The 14,014-nt window shown below is 42.9% G+C and overlaps 1 protein-coding gene across 1 annotated transcript; it reads left to right on the top strand.

The window, feature by feature from the left end:
* The first annotated feature begins 44 nt into the window (after window positions 1-44).
* riox2 (ribosomal oxygenase 2) lies at window positions 45-12,587 on the top strand. The gene is made up of 10 exons (XM_029699977.1): window positions 45-164; window positions 451-879; window positions 1,401-1,520; window positions 2,995-3,123; window positions 7,151-7,254; window positions 7,596-7,701; window positions 8,045-8,216; window positions 11,683-11,771; window positions 11,852-12,007; window positions 12,350-12,587. The coding sequence occupies exons 2-10, from the start codon at window positions 457-459 to the stop codon at window positions 12,506-12,508; spliced, it is 1,458 nt and encodes a 485-aa protein (XP_029555837.1). The 5' UTR covers window positions 45-164; window positions 451-456; the 3' UTR covers window positions 12,509-12,587.
* Window positions 12,588-14,014: the final 1,427 nt, after the last annotated feature.

The raw sequence follows: 14,014 nt of genomic DNA on the forward strand, positions 1-14,014 counted from the left end.
CTAGAGACATGAATCACCAGAGCGGAATGGAAAGTACTTGTTTACCTTCGGACATTTTATGCTGCAGGACAGAACACCATTCTCACGTGTGTAGCTATCAAACCAAACTGATTTGGGCAAAGGGCGAGTTTATAGCTAATATGTGTTAAAACCGAGGAAAACAGGTAACGTTGGCTTTGTCCTAGCATTATATAACGTTAGCTACAGTTTGCAAGCTAGCTAACGCTAATTAACGTTAGCCCATAAGCTATGTTATTTGCTAGCTAACAATTGTATCTAAAGTTTGCTACAGTAGCTACATAACACCAAGTATTTGCTATCGAACGGGCTATTCCAACTGCATAACTTCACCAAGGGCACTGTTAAGCTTAATTTGATAGCAATGCTAAATTGAAACTGCTAACTAGCTATCTTCTAATCTAATGCCACTGATGTAACGTTCTCTATCAGCTAAAGATGCCCAGGAACGGAAGAAGAGCAGCAGCCGGAGATGAAGAGGTCGCTCCCAAACATAGGAAAACGGACTCCAATGGCGTCCCCTCTCCTTTCTGCTTCGACACCCCAGACACTGTCTTCCAGAGCCTAATTTCCCCTATGGGACAGGAGGAATTTTTCACTGACTACTGGGAGAAGAAGCCCCTCCACATCCAGAGGACTGACCCAGGCCTGGCCTCCTACTACAAGTCTCTGTTCCAGCTCTCAGACCTGAAGGGGCTGTGCGCCCAGGGCCTGACGTATGCCAGAGACCTCAATGTGTGCCGCAGCGTCCAGGGCAACAAGACTGTGTTGAACAAGGAAGGCCGTGTCAACTACAGCCAGCTCAAGAAGGACTTCAACCAGAAGGCCACCATCCAGTTCCACCAGCCTCAGAGGTTTAAGGTGAGAGTAGTGGACATGTGTTTATCCACAGTGTTTTGTACTCCTGAGTCGTGGGTTCTGGTTCTGTGATAGTATGAAACAGGAGAACATGTTTTTTGCCCAGCCTAGGGTTTTGTCCCAGCCTAGCATTATTACCTTCACACCTGATTCAGCTTGATTGTATTAATTATGACTGTTGATAAGTTGAATAAGGTATTATTAGATCTTGGCCTGCCAAAACTGTATCCCTGTAGAAAAAGGAGTGAAGGTCCAAGTTAATGCAGCACTGTGGCAGTGGCTCTCTGGTAGTGACAGATATCCTTTAGCTAAGATGTTGTTTAGCTCAGATTCAGATTTGCCTATTTTAAATTTGAAAGCCTTGAACTAGGATATGTTGGTGAACACAACAGGAATTAAAATCTATTGCACAGATATATCTGAACATCTTGATCATTCCATATTTGTGCAGAGCTGAACCCAATTGTATTCTATTTGGAGATTCTAAGATGTCTGATCCCCTCTAACTAACCGTGTGTCTCTAGGACGAGTTGTGGCGGATTCAGGAGAAGTTGGAGTGTTTCTTCGGCGCTCTTGTGGGCTCCAACGTCTACATCACCCCACAGGATTCCCAAGGGCTACCCCCACACTACGACGACGTGGAGGTACAACACTGAACTGGCCCCAAAATGGTCCACATCAGCGTAGTGTTCAGTGGGAACCAAAACATGTCATAGCTACCCATAAGAAACAAACATTTTTAACTTCACGTTTCAAAACATTTTGCTACGGTGTTCCCTACTGAACATAACCCTGGCTGCAACATTTGTAGTATGGTTTGAGGGTTAGACAATATTTAATAATGTTTACATACTCTTTTACCCACTTCATATGTATATGCTGTATTCTAGTAATCCAATATAACTACTGCTGTACACACCTTTCCTATTCATATACTGTCCATACAATCTACACACCATCATATATATATATATATATATACTGAACAAAAATATAAACACCTCATGTAACGTTTTGGTTTCATGAGCTGAAATAAAACATCCCTGAAGTTTTCCATATGCACAAAAAGCTTATTTCTCTCATTTTGTGCACATCTGTTTACATCCCTGTTAGTGAGCATTTCTCCTTTGCCAATATAATCCTTCCACTTGACAGATCTGGCATATCAAGAAGCTGATTAAACAGTATGATCATTACACAGGTGCACCTTGTGCTGGGGACAATAAAAGGCCACTTTCAAATGTGCAATTTTGTCACAACAAAATGCCACAGATGTCTCAAGTTTTGAGGGAGCGTGCATTTGGCATGCTGACTACAGGAATGTCCACCAGAGCTGTTGCCAGAGAATTTAATGTTAATTTCTCTACCAGAAGTGTAGTTTTGGAGAATTTGGCAGTAGGTCCAACAAACCTCACAACCGCAGTCAAGTGTATCCACGCCAGCCCGGGACCTCCACATCCAGCTTCTACACCTGCGGGATGGTCTGAGACGAGCCACCCGGACAACTGATGAAGCTGTGGGTTTGCACAACCGAAGAATTTCAGCACAAACACACAGACCATCTCAGGAAAGCTCATCTGCGTGCTCGTCATGCTCTGGATCAACGTGTACAACGGCGTGTTCCAGTATCAAGCAACTTCACACAGCCATTGAAAAGGAGTGGGACAACATTCCACTGCCCTCAAACAACAGTCTGATTAACTCTATGCAAAGGAGATGTCACTCTACGTGAGGCAAATGCTGGTCACAGCAGATACTGACTGGTTTTCTGACCCATGCCCCTACCTTTTTTTTTCTGACCAACAGATGCATATCTGTATTCCCAGTCATGTAAAATCAATAGATTATGGCTCTAAAGAATGTATTTCAATTGACTGATTTCCTTATATGAACTGTAAATCTTTGAAATTGTTACATGTTTCTTTTATTTTTGTTCAGTGTATATATTTATATTCTGCACACAGACATTGCTCATTATGCTGTCTTCATATTTTTCTTAGAATTATTGGGATTTGTGTGTATTGTTTTGTAATGTTCGGTATTACTGTTTGAGCTAGAAACAAGTATTTTGCTGCACCTGCGATAACATCTGCTAAATATGTGTACGCCTTTCCCCAGGTGTTTATCCTCCAGTTGGAGGGCGAGAAACATTGGCGTCTGTACAGCCCCACGGTGCCCCTGGCCAGAGAGTACTGCGTGGTGCTTGAGGAGCGCATCGGCAGCCCCACACACGACATCATACTGAAGGTACGTTAGGAGCAGGGTGAAGTTGCCCGTAATCTGTGGTCAGTTTGCATTTATTGGGGGCAATTGCGACATACATTTTGGGACTTTTAAATTAATGATATACAGTCATGGCCAAAGGTTTTGAGAATGACACAAATATACATTTTCACAAAGTCTGCTGCCTCAGTGTTGTTAGATATTTTTGTCAGATGTTATTATGGCATACTGAAGTATAATTACAAGCATTTCATAAGTGTCAAAGGCTTTTATTGACAATTACATGAAGTTTATGCAAAGAGTCAATATTTGCGGTGTTGACCCTTCTTTTTCAAGACCTCAGCAATCCGCCCTGGCATGCTGTAAATGAACTTCTGGGCCACATCCTGACTGATGGCAGCCCATTCTTGCATAATCAGTGCTTGGAGTTTGTCAGAATTTGTGTTTTTTTTTGTTTGTCCACCCGCCTCTTGAGGATTAACCACACGTTCTCAATGGGATTAAGGTCGGGGGAGTTTCCTGGCCTTGGACCCGAAATATTGATGTTTTGTTCCCCAAGCCACTTAGCTATCACTTTTGCCTTATGGCAAGGTGCTCCATCATGCTTGAAAAGGCATTGTTCGTCACCAAATTGTTCCTGGATGGTTGGGAGAAGTTGCTCTCGGAGGATGTGTTGGTACCATTCTTTATTCATGGCTGTGTTCTTAGGCAAAATTGTGAGTGAGCCCACTCCCTTGGCTGAGAAGCAACCCCACACATGAATGGTTTCAGGATGCTTTACTGTTGGCGTGACACAGGACTGATGGTAGCGCTCACCTTGTCTTCTCCGGACAAGCTTTTTTCCGGATGCCCCAAACAATTGGAAAGGGGATTCATCAGAGAAAATTATTTTACCCCAGTCCTCAGCAGTCCAATCCCTGTACCTTTTGCAGAATATCAGTCTGTCCCTGATGTTTTTCCTGGAGAGAAGTGGCTTCTTTGCTGCCCTTCTTGACACCAGGCCATCCTCCAAACGTCTTCGCCTCACTGTGCGTGCAGATGCACTCACACCTGCCTGCTGCCATTCCTGAGCAAGCTCTGTACTGGTGGTACCCCAATCCCGCAGCTGAATCAACTTTAGGAGACGGTCCTGGCGCTTGCTGGACTTTCTTGGGCGCCCTGAAGCCTTCTTCTTCACAACAATTTAACTGCTCTCTTTGAAGTTCTTGATGATCCGATAAATGGTTAATTTAGGTGCAATCTTACTGGCAGCCCTTTTTGTGCAAAGCAATGATGACGGCACATGTTTCCTTGCAGGTAACCATGGTTGACAGAGGAAGAACAATGATTCCAAGCACCACCCTCCTTTTGAAGCTTCCAGTCTGTTATTCCAACTCAATCAGCATGACGGAGTGATCTCCAGATATGTCCTCGTCAAAACTCACACCTGTGTTAACGAGAGAATCACTGACATTATGTCAGCTGGTCCTTTTGTGGCAGGGCTGAAATGCAGTGGAAATGTTTTGGGGGGGATTCAGTTCATTTGCATGGCAAAGAAGGACATTGCAATTAATTGCAATTCATCTGATCACTCTTCATAACATTCTGGAGTATATGCAAATTGCCCTCATACAAACTGAGGCAGCAGACTTTGGAAATTAATATTTGTGTCATTCTCAACTTTTGGCCACAACTTTTTTTTTAAATTTACCTTTATTTAACTAGGCAAGTCAGTTAAGAACAAATTATTATTTTCAATGACAGCCTAGGACTGTACAGTGCCTTCAGAAAGTATTCAGACCCTATGACTTTTTCCACATTGTGTTACGTTACAGCCTTATTCTAAAATTTATTAAATGAAGTGTTTTCCTCATCAATCTTCACACAGTACCCCAGAATGACAAAGTGAAAACAGATTTTTTGAAAATGTTATTTACATAAGTATTCAGACCCTTTGCTATGAGACTTGAAATTGAGCTCAGGTGCATCCTACTTCCATTGAACATCCTTGAGATGTTTTTACAACTTGATTGGAGTCCACCTGTGGTAAATTCAAATGATTGGACATGATTTGGAAAGGCACACAACTGTCTATATAAAGATCCCACAGTTGACAGTGCATGTCAGAGCAAAAACCAGGCCTTAAGGTCGAAGTAATGGTCCATAGAGCTCAGAGACAGGATTGTGTCGAGGCACAGATCTGCATGGCCAGGCACGACTCCAACACCATTAAGTTTGCAGACAACACAACAGTGGTAGGCCTGATCAACGACGAGACAGCCTATAGGGCCTTGGTCAGAGACCTGGTCGGGTGTTTCCAGTATAACAACCTATCCCTCAACGTAATCAAGACATAGGAGATGATTGTGCATTACATGAAAAGGAGGACCGAGCACGCCCCCATTCTCATCGACGGAGCTGTTGTGGAGCAGGTTGAGAGCTTCAAGTTCCACATCACCAACGAACTAGAATGGTCCAAACACACCAAGACAGTCGTGAAGAGGGCACGACAAAACCTATTTCCCTCAGGAGACTGAAAAGATTTGGCATGGGTCCTCAGATCCTCAAAAGGTTCTACAGCTGCCACATCGAAAGCATCTTGACTGGTTGGCAACTGCTCGGCCTCTGACCGCAAGGCACTACAGAGGGTAGTGTGTACAGCCCAGTACATCACTGGGGCCAAGCTGCCTGCCATCCAGGACCTCTACACCAGGCGGTGTCAGAGGAAGGCCCTAAAAATTGTCAGACTTCAGCCACCCTAGTCATAGACTGTTCTCTCTGCTACCGCATGGCAAGCATTACCGGAGCACCAAGTGTAGGACCAAAACGCTTCTCAACAGCTTTTACCCCCAAGCCATAAGACTCCTGAACAGGTAATCAAATGGGTACCCGCACTATTTGCATTGTGTCCCGCCTTTGTGGTAGAGTGGCCAGGCGAAAGCTACTGCTCAGTACAAGGCACATGACAGCCCGCTTGGAGTTTGCCAAAAGGCACCTAAATATTCTCTGGTCTGATGAAACCAAGATTTAACTAGTTGGCCTGAATGCCAAGCATCACGTCTGGAGGAAACCTGACCATCCCTACGGTTGAGCATGGTGGTAGCAGCATCATGCTGTGGGGATGTTTTTCAGCGGCAGGGACTGGGAAACTAGTCAGGATCGAGGCAAAGATGAACGGAGCAAAGTACAGAGATCCTTGATAAAAACCTGCTCCAGAGATCTCAGGACCTCCGACTGGGGTGAACGTACACCTTCCAACAGGACAATGACCCTAAGAACACAGCCAAGACAATGTAGAAGTGGCTTCGGGACAAGTCAATGTTCTTGAGTGGCCCAACCAGAGCCTGGACTTGAACCCAATCGAACATCTCTGGAGAGACATGAAAATAGCTGTGCAGCGACGCTCCCCATCCAACCTGACAGAGCTTGAGAGGATCTGCAGAGAAGAATGGGAGAAACTCCCCAAATACAGGTGTGCCAAGCTTGTAGCATCATACCCAAGAAGACTTGAGGCTGCTAAAGGTGCTTCAACAAAGTACTGAGTAAAGGGTCTGAATACTTACGTAAATGTGATATTTAATTTGTTTTTATTTTCTTTACCAGTATCGCAGACTAAACTCTTTGGTCCTGTAAAAATGTGCTATATGTCAGATATTGTGTGCTATAGCTTGGAAAATAAAGAAATGTGACTCTGGATGACAACATGATGATGTTTGTTTCCAATAGTAGGGCTATTTTCCTAAAGAAGTTTAACCGGCTTTGTGTTTTGTTTCCTTCCTTGATGTTGTCCCGGCCCAACTATAAATGCCTCATGAGCTTAGTTTAACTGTCATACACTATCAGAACCCAACATTTTAAGCCTGTTTTACTTCAATGTTTGCAAACAATGTAATTGTAATCAAACACTGTGTAGCCTCAAAACAAGTTTAAACCATTTTAATACCATGGACGGTCAGTCCTTGCATCCATAGCTTTGTCTATGAATTTTACCAGTATTTTGCAACGTAGTGTGACTTGTGGCCTGAGCTATTTGAGGTTAAGTGAGGGGGGTGTTTGTCCTTTCTTTCCATAGGCAGGTGATCTGCTCTACTTCCCCAGAGGAACCATCCATCAGGCGGACACCCCCGTGGGAGTGGATCATTCTACCCACCTGACCCTCAGTACCTACCAGAACACGTACGTGAGACTCACTGTGGCACCTAAGAAATTGATACCAGCGACCGACCCTCTGGTTGCGAACTCATTCCTTGAAAAGTAATACGCGCAACGCTCGCACACTATTAAAAACCTGATATTTTATTTATACAGCTATTAATATCATGATGTTTCAGCCATCAATGGCCTTAGTCAGAATTTGCCAACTCGTAGCCTGACAGCTCTTCCCCTGGGTTTCGAACTGGCTATACCTCTCTAACCTCAACGCTATCTCAGCCCCACCACTTCTTCATTCTCTCATTTGAAACCATGGAAATTCATAATCTTGATGTGTAAAGTTACTTCAACTTTTTTCACCTCAGGTCATGGGGAGACTATCTGGCCAACGTGTTTCCCAATTTCTTGTATGATTCCCTTAAGACCAGTGACATCACCAGGAGGGTTGGCATGCCCAGGAGAATCTTGATGGTGAGGTCCACTTCTGTACTCTGTTCCAACACTTAAACATTTCATCCTTCCTTCTGTCCTTCCTTGAGGGAAACACTCATCTGCCATGGTCAGATTGGTGATTGTGAGTGATAACTTACAGTTCAGTGATTTACCTAAAGGAGGAATAAGGAATTTGCACTGAACGATGAGTTTAATGTCTAAACTTTAGTTGTCACTATGGTTGCATGTTCTGCTAAATTCTGCAATTTCGTTTCATAATAGAAATAACAATGTATGCCTATTGAAAATAATAGTGGCCTATCTGCGTAGTTCAGTCTTATCTACTGCTATCTATTAAGCACTAACATTGTGTGTGTACCAGGGAGCCAACGCAGCCCCAGACACAAGCAGGCAGCTGGCCTCATTACTGAGGAGCGTGGCAGACCAGATGGAGAGGGGCGAACACGAACTCCGTGCCGGGGACATGAAGAGGGACTTTGCCCTCCACAGACTGCCACCTTACACACCAGAGCAAGATGACATCTCATCGTCAGGTGTGTGTCTTGCTGAATAATATTTAAAAGTCCAATGAGTAGAATGTTTATTACAGACAGTGTGTGTTGCCCATAGAATGTGAAACAGTAACTGGACACAGCCATATTCTGAGATATGAATGAGAAATGGACAGTGGCATTTTTCTACTAAGAAGTGATGTTTCTGTACAGGCTACAGATAGCATTTAAATAGTCATGTGCATTGATACTTTAGAATGCGCCTCTAAGTTTTTCTGACAGACTTAACATATTTGTTAACATCTGTCCGGACGCTTGCAGAATCTGAGCTAAGCAGGGAGAGTAACATTTATAGTAAGGTCTGGAAAATAGTGTTGGGGCATTGAATATGGATAGGTACAGTATCGCTAGCCACTTTGTTCTGGATCGGGGTCTTTCTATAAATAATGGGGCCAATGTGTGACATTGGGATCAAATTTTTAAACTGGTTTGAAACAAAAATGATTTTCCATGCAGTTCCTCATGTGTACTTAGAGGAATAAATGCAAATTGATCCACAACTCCACCTTTACAACATAGGACTGACTATACATCTTTTAAGCAGGGTTCATACAGACATTGGCAAGTCAAATTCATGGACTTTTTCAAGCACTTAATTGTACTTTTCAAGGACATCAATGTTATACAATTGTGCTGCAGGTAGCCTAGCGGTTAAGAGCATTGGGCCAATAACCGAAAGGTTGCCGGTTTGAATCCCCGAGCCGACTGTGAAAAATATGCCTGTGCCTTTGAGCAAGACACTTAACCCTAATTGCTCCTGTAAGTCGCTCTGGATAAGGGTGTCTGCTAAATGACTAAGATGTAATAATTTAGATTTATGTACAGTTGAAGTCGAAAGTTTACATACACTTAGGTTAGAGTCATTAAAACTTGTTTTTCAACCACTCCACAAATTTCTTGTTAACAAACTATAGTTTTGGGAAGTCGGTTAGGACATCTACTTTGCATGACACAAGTCATTTTTCCAACAATTGTTTACAGACAGATTATTTCACTTATAATTCATTGTATCACAATTCCAGTGGGTCAGAAGTTTACATACACTAAATTGACTGTGCCTTTAAACAGCTTGGACAATTCCAGAAAATTATGTCATGGCTTTAGAAGCTTCTGATAGGCTAATTGACATCATTTGAGTCAATTGGAGGTGTACCTGTGGATGCCTACCTTCAAACTCAGTGCCACTTTGCTTGACATCATCGGAAAATCAAAAGAAATCAGCTAAGACCTCAGGGGGAAAAAATTGTAGACCTCCACAAGTCTGGTCCATCCTTGGGAGCAATTTCCAAACGGCTGAAGGCACCACGTTCATCTGTACAAACACTAGTACGCAAGTATTAACACCATGGGACCACGTAGCCATCATGCCGCTCAGGAAGGAGACGCGTTCTGTCTCCTAGAGATGAACGTACTTTGGTGCGAATCAATCCCAGAACAACAGCAAAGGACCTTGTGAAGATGCTGGAGGAAACGGGTACAAAAGTATCTATATCCACAGTAAAACGAGTCCTATATCGACATAACCTGAAAGGCCGCTCAGCAAGGAAGAAGCCACTGCTCCAAATCCGCCATAAAAAAGCCAGACTACGTTTTGCAACTGCACATGGGGACAAAGATTGTACTTTTTGGAGAAATGTCCTCTGGTCTGATGAAACAAAAATAGAACTGTTTGGCCATAATGACCATCATTATGTTTGGAGGAAAAACGGTGAGGCTTGCAAGCCGAAGAACACCATCCCAACCGTGAAGCACGGGGTGGCATCATCTTGTTGTGGGGGTGCTTTGCTGCAGGAGGGACCGGTGCACTTCACAAAATAGATGATATCATGAGGCAGGAAAATTATCTGGATATATTGAAGCAACATCTCAAGATATCAGTCAGGAAGTTAAAGCTTGGTTGCAAATGGACAATGACCCCAAGCATACTTCCAAAGTTGTGGCAAAATGGCTTCAGGACAACAAAGTCAAGGTATTGGAGTGGCCATCACAAAGCCCTGACCTCAATCATATAGAAAATCAACAGAACTGAAAAAGCGTTTGCGAGCAAGGAGGCCTACAAACCTGACTCAGTTACACCTGCTCTGTCAGGAGGAATGGGCCAAAATTCACAAAATTTACTAATTGAGTGTATGTAAACTTCTGACCCACTGGAAATGTGATGAAAGAAATAAATGCTGAGATAAATCGTTCTCTCAACTATTATTCTGACATTTCACATTCTTAAAATAAAGTGGTGGTCCTAACTTACCTATGACAGGGAATTTTTACTAGGATTAAATGTCGGGAATTGTTAACTGAGTTTAAAAGTATTTGGCTAAGGTGTATGTAAACTTGCGACTTCAACTGTACATATGGCTCTGGGAAAAATTAAGACCACTGCAAAATTATCAGTTTTTCTGGTTTTGCTATTTATGGGTAAAATTAACATTTTTGTTTTATTATATTAACTTCTGACAACATTTCTCCCAAATTACAAATAAAAAATATTGTCATTTAGAGCATTTATTTGCAGTAAATGACAACTGGTCAAAATAAAAAGAAGGGTGCAGTGATGTCAGACCTCGAATAATGCAAGACAACACAATACTAATGTTTTTAGGAAGAGTTCAGAAATCAATATTTGGTGGAATAACCCTGATTTTTCAATCACAGCTTTCATGCATCTTGGCATGCTCTCCACCAGTCTTTCACATTGATGTTCGGTGACTTTATGCCATTCCTGGTGCAAAAATTCAAGCAGCTCGGCTTTGTTTGATGGCTTGTGACCATCCATCTTCCTCTTGATCACATTCCAGAAGTTTTCAACAACTGTAATAAGTTGTCCAGCGTAGGAAATCCTCACTGGTATCCTAGTTTATAGAATGACCAGTCACCATCTTGCTGAAACCAAGCCTTTTGGAACCATGGTCAAAGCCTGCCTCTTGTAGATCTGAAAGACTTAGTAGCATGGTACCTGTCATGGCCAAAGGTGAAGAAAGCAGCACAAAACTTTAGTACCTTCCTTCAGAACCAAGAGTATTACGTTTCAACTCCCGAGTGGCGCAGCGGTCTAAGGCACTGCATCTCAGTACTAGGGGCGTCATTATAGACCCTGGTTCGATCCTGGGCTGTATCACAACCGGCCGTGATCGGGAGTCCCATAGGGCGGCGCACAATTGACACAGCTTCGTCCGGGTTAAGGGAGGGTTTGGCCGGGGTAGGCCGCCATTGTAAAATAAGAACTTGTTCTTAACTGATAGTTAAATTTAAAGGTTTAAAAATATAAGTAACAAGAGTATTAAGTAACTAATATGGTACAACTTGTAGCTCTGAAAGGATTGGATAGCTATAAGAAGTTCTCAGGAGGAGTTTAATGTGCAATTGGGCATGAGTGTACATGTATTAGCCTAGGTCCTTCTCTCTAGACCTAATCTGTGTGTGTCTGTTTCTGTGTGTGTGTTCTTCACAGCTGGAAAGATGCCTGCTTTAGAAGATACGGTGTGTCTGAGGTTTAAAGACCACATCCTGGTGTCTTTAGAGACGTGTCAAAGCCCATCAGTAAGTGCCTTCAGTTGTAACAGTTTACATATTTTACCTAGCTGCTCTTGGACTAAAGTGTGTATTTGTGTGTGTTTTAGGATGGGTCGGTATCGTTGGTGGTTGATGTGATGCACTCTCTGAGGAACAGAAGGGAGAAACACATGATGGGACAGAGTGATGATGATGATGATGATGATGGTGGGGGTGATGATGATGATGATAGTGGTGAAGAGGAGGAAGATGCACCCTCTGAGGTAACCTGGCACATTTTGCATAGACAATGTATTTAGTTGACAATACAATATCATGTCTGGATATAGGATTTGAGTTAAAGTACCTCTACCATTTGGATATTATATAGGATTCTTAAAGTAGATTATACACTGCCAGTCAGCCAGGATTTGAATGGTTTATGAATGAAGATGTTTGTGTTACTGTAATTCATATTGACCCTCATCAAAGTATCGAATCAGAAGCTATATCTCTGTAGATAAGGCCCAATTCCTGATATTTTGTTTACACAGGCAAAATGCACTGTCATGTCTGAAGCTGTCTGTAAAGTTCTGTCTGTCGTCATCTCTCCGCCTATCTCCTAGACCCCCGGCATGACCTTCCCCTTCGAAGACCTCCCGGCCATCAGGCAGCTGCAGGCAGGACAGCCCATCCCTGTGTCTCAGCTAAAAAGGCAATTGGACAATGACAAAGTCCAGATGGCCCTGGTGCTCTGGTCGGAGGGCCTGCTGGAGGTGTGCTAATACCCCAACAGCATACTCTGACACCAACAACCACTGCTTTCCATTTGGTCACACAATAAATCAAGAGTCCTTTACTCTACGTTTTATTTCATCTCATTTAAACGTGTGTGTGGTGCGCGTGTGGTGTGTGTGTCTGTTTACAGATCGGAAACAACTAAATAATATTGTAACACACACACTTTATCGACTGGAAACACATCAAATACATCAACATTGCTTGGGCAAAGCGGGGGAGTAGACACGGGGATGTGGTTGGCTCGGTCTGAGTCTGCTCACAGGCTCTTAACACCCCCAGAGCTTCCAATGCAAAGTGTCTGTATGCAAACAAACTTTCTTGGTTCCACAGGTACACTGTAGTTGAAGAGATCTGTGAACTTAGGCTGGATGATGTGTGCTCTGAGGAGAGCAGCAGTTATCAGACCTGGCCTTTCTGCCACCCTAGGCATGACAAAAAACATTGCCCCCCTTCCCAAAAAAATAGAATAGTCCCAGTAAGCAAAATTAGTTTGAAAATATTTATTTTCCAGAAGTTGAAGTTAGGTTCAATTTAGGTTCTGAATGAAAGTTGAAACCTGAACCAAACATAGAAGTATATAGCCCAAATCAAGGCTGGTCCAGACTGGACAAAATCTGGACCAAACATAGACGTCTATGATTGGTTCAGATTTGGTCAGGACTAAAAACCAATGTGGAAGTCTAGGCCGGTCTGGACAGGACCAAAAACATATGTCCCAAAGGCATCGGTCTGTGTGTACTGGGGTGTAGCCTTCAGTGTCTGCCTGCAATGGAATTTTATGAATGCCCATCAATGTGGTAGGCATAATGTTTGTAAAACACCAAAAGCCTGCTGGTCCAGATGGGACCAAAAAAAATATGCCTAAAAGACGTCTGCGTCGGTCCTTGCTTACACTAGGGTTTAGGCTACATGTCTGGTTGCAGTGGAATTGTATGAATGCCCATCTGCGGCAGGCCCACCATTTGTAAAACAGGCAGTTAGTCCTGATTCCTGTGATGAATGAATGTGGCTATTTATAAGTTCAATATCAGCAGCCACCCAACGTTATCAGGAGTTATCCTGGGCCTATTTGAAATGAGAATCAATGTGTGTACACAGCAGGAAATGCAGATGTATTTTATTTTTTCGCTATGATCATAAAAATTGATGGATACAAACTTGAAACCATCACGACTACTTAGCCCACGGGGTGAACCCTTACAAAGAAAATATGTTTTGAAACTGCAGTAAAACTCCAGTAACTGCAGTCGACTGGTATTTTGGACGCAGTGATTGCAGAATAACTGCAGTTACACTGCAAAATTACTGCAGCAAAACATTATTTTGGACGCAGTATTTGCAGCATACTACAGTTAGTCATACTGCACTCTGACTGCAATCTTGGACCGCAGATGTCAGTAGCCTGATTTGTTTTCCATATTGTCCATTTTACTTTGACCTGTCCTGTTTTTGGGGGATGTTTGTTAATATTTTTTTTGATTGGGTGCCAT

The sequence above is a fragment of the Salmo trutta genome, chromosome 19 (genome assembly GCF_901001165.1).
Source record: "Salmo trutta chromosome 19, fSalTru1.1, whole genome shotgun sequence".
NCBI lineage: Eukaryota > Metazoa > Chordata > Actinopteri > Salmoniformes > Salmonidae > Salmo > Salmo trutta.

What these genes read in the sequence shown, in the direction of transcription:
- riox2 (XM_029699977.1), top strand. Translation starts at nt 457, where the DNA reads ATGCCCAGGAACGGAAGAAGAGCAGCAGCCGGAGATGAAGAGGTCGCT. An exon ending in CACACGACATCATACTGAAG is followed by an intron (nt 3,124 to 7,150) that starts GTACGTTAGGAG and finishes TTCTTTCCATAG; the next exon opens with GCAGGTGATCTGCTCTACTT. An exon ending in AGATGACATCTCATCGTCAG is followed by an intron (nt 8,217 to 11,682) that starts GTGTGTGTCTTG and finishes TGTTCTTCACAG; the next exon opens with CTGGAAAGATGCCTGCTTTA.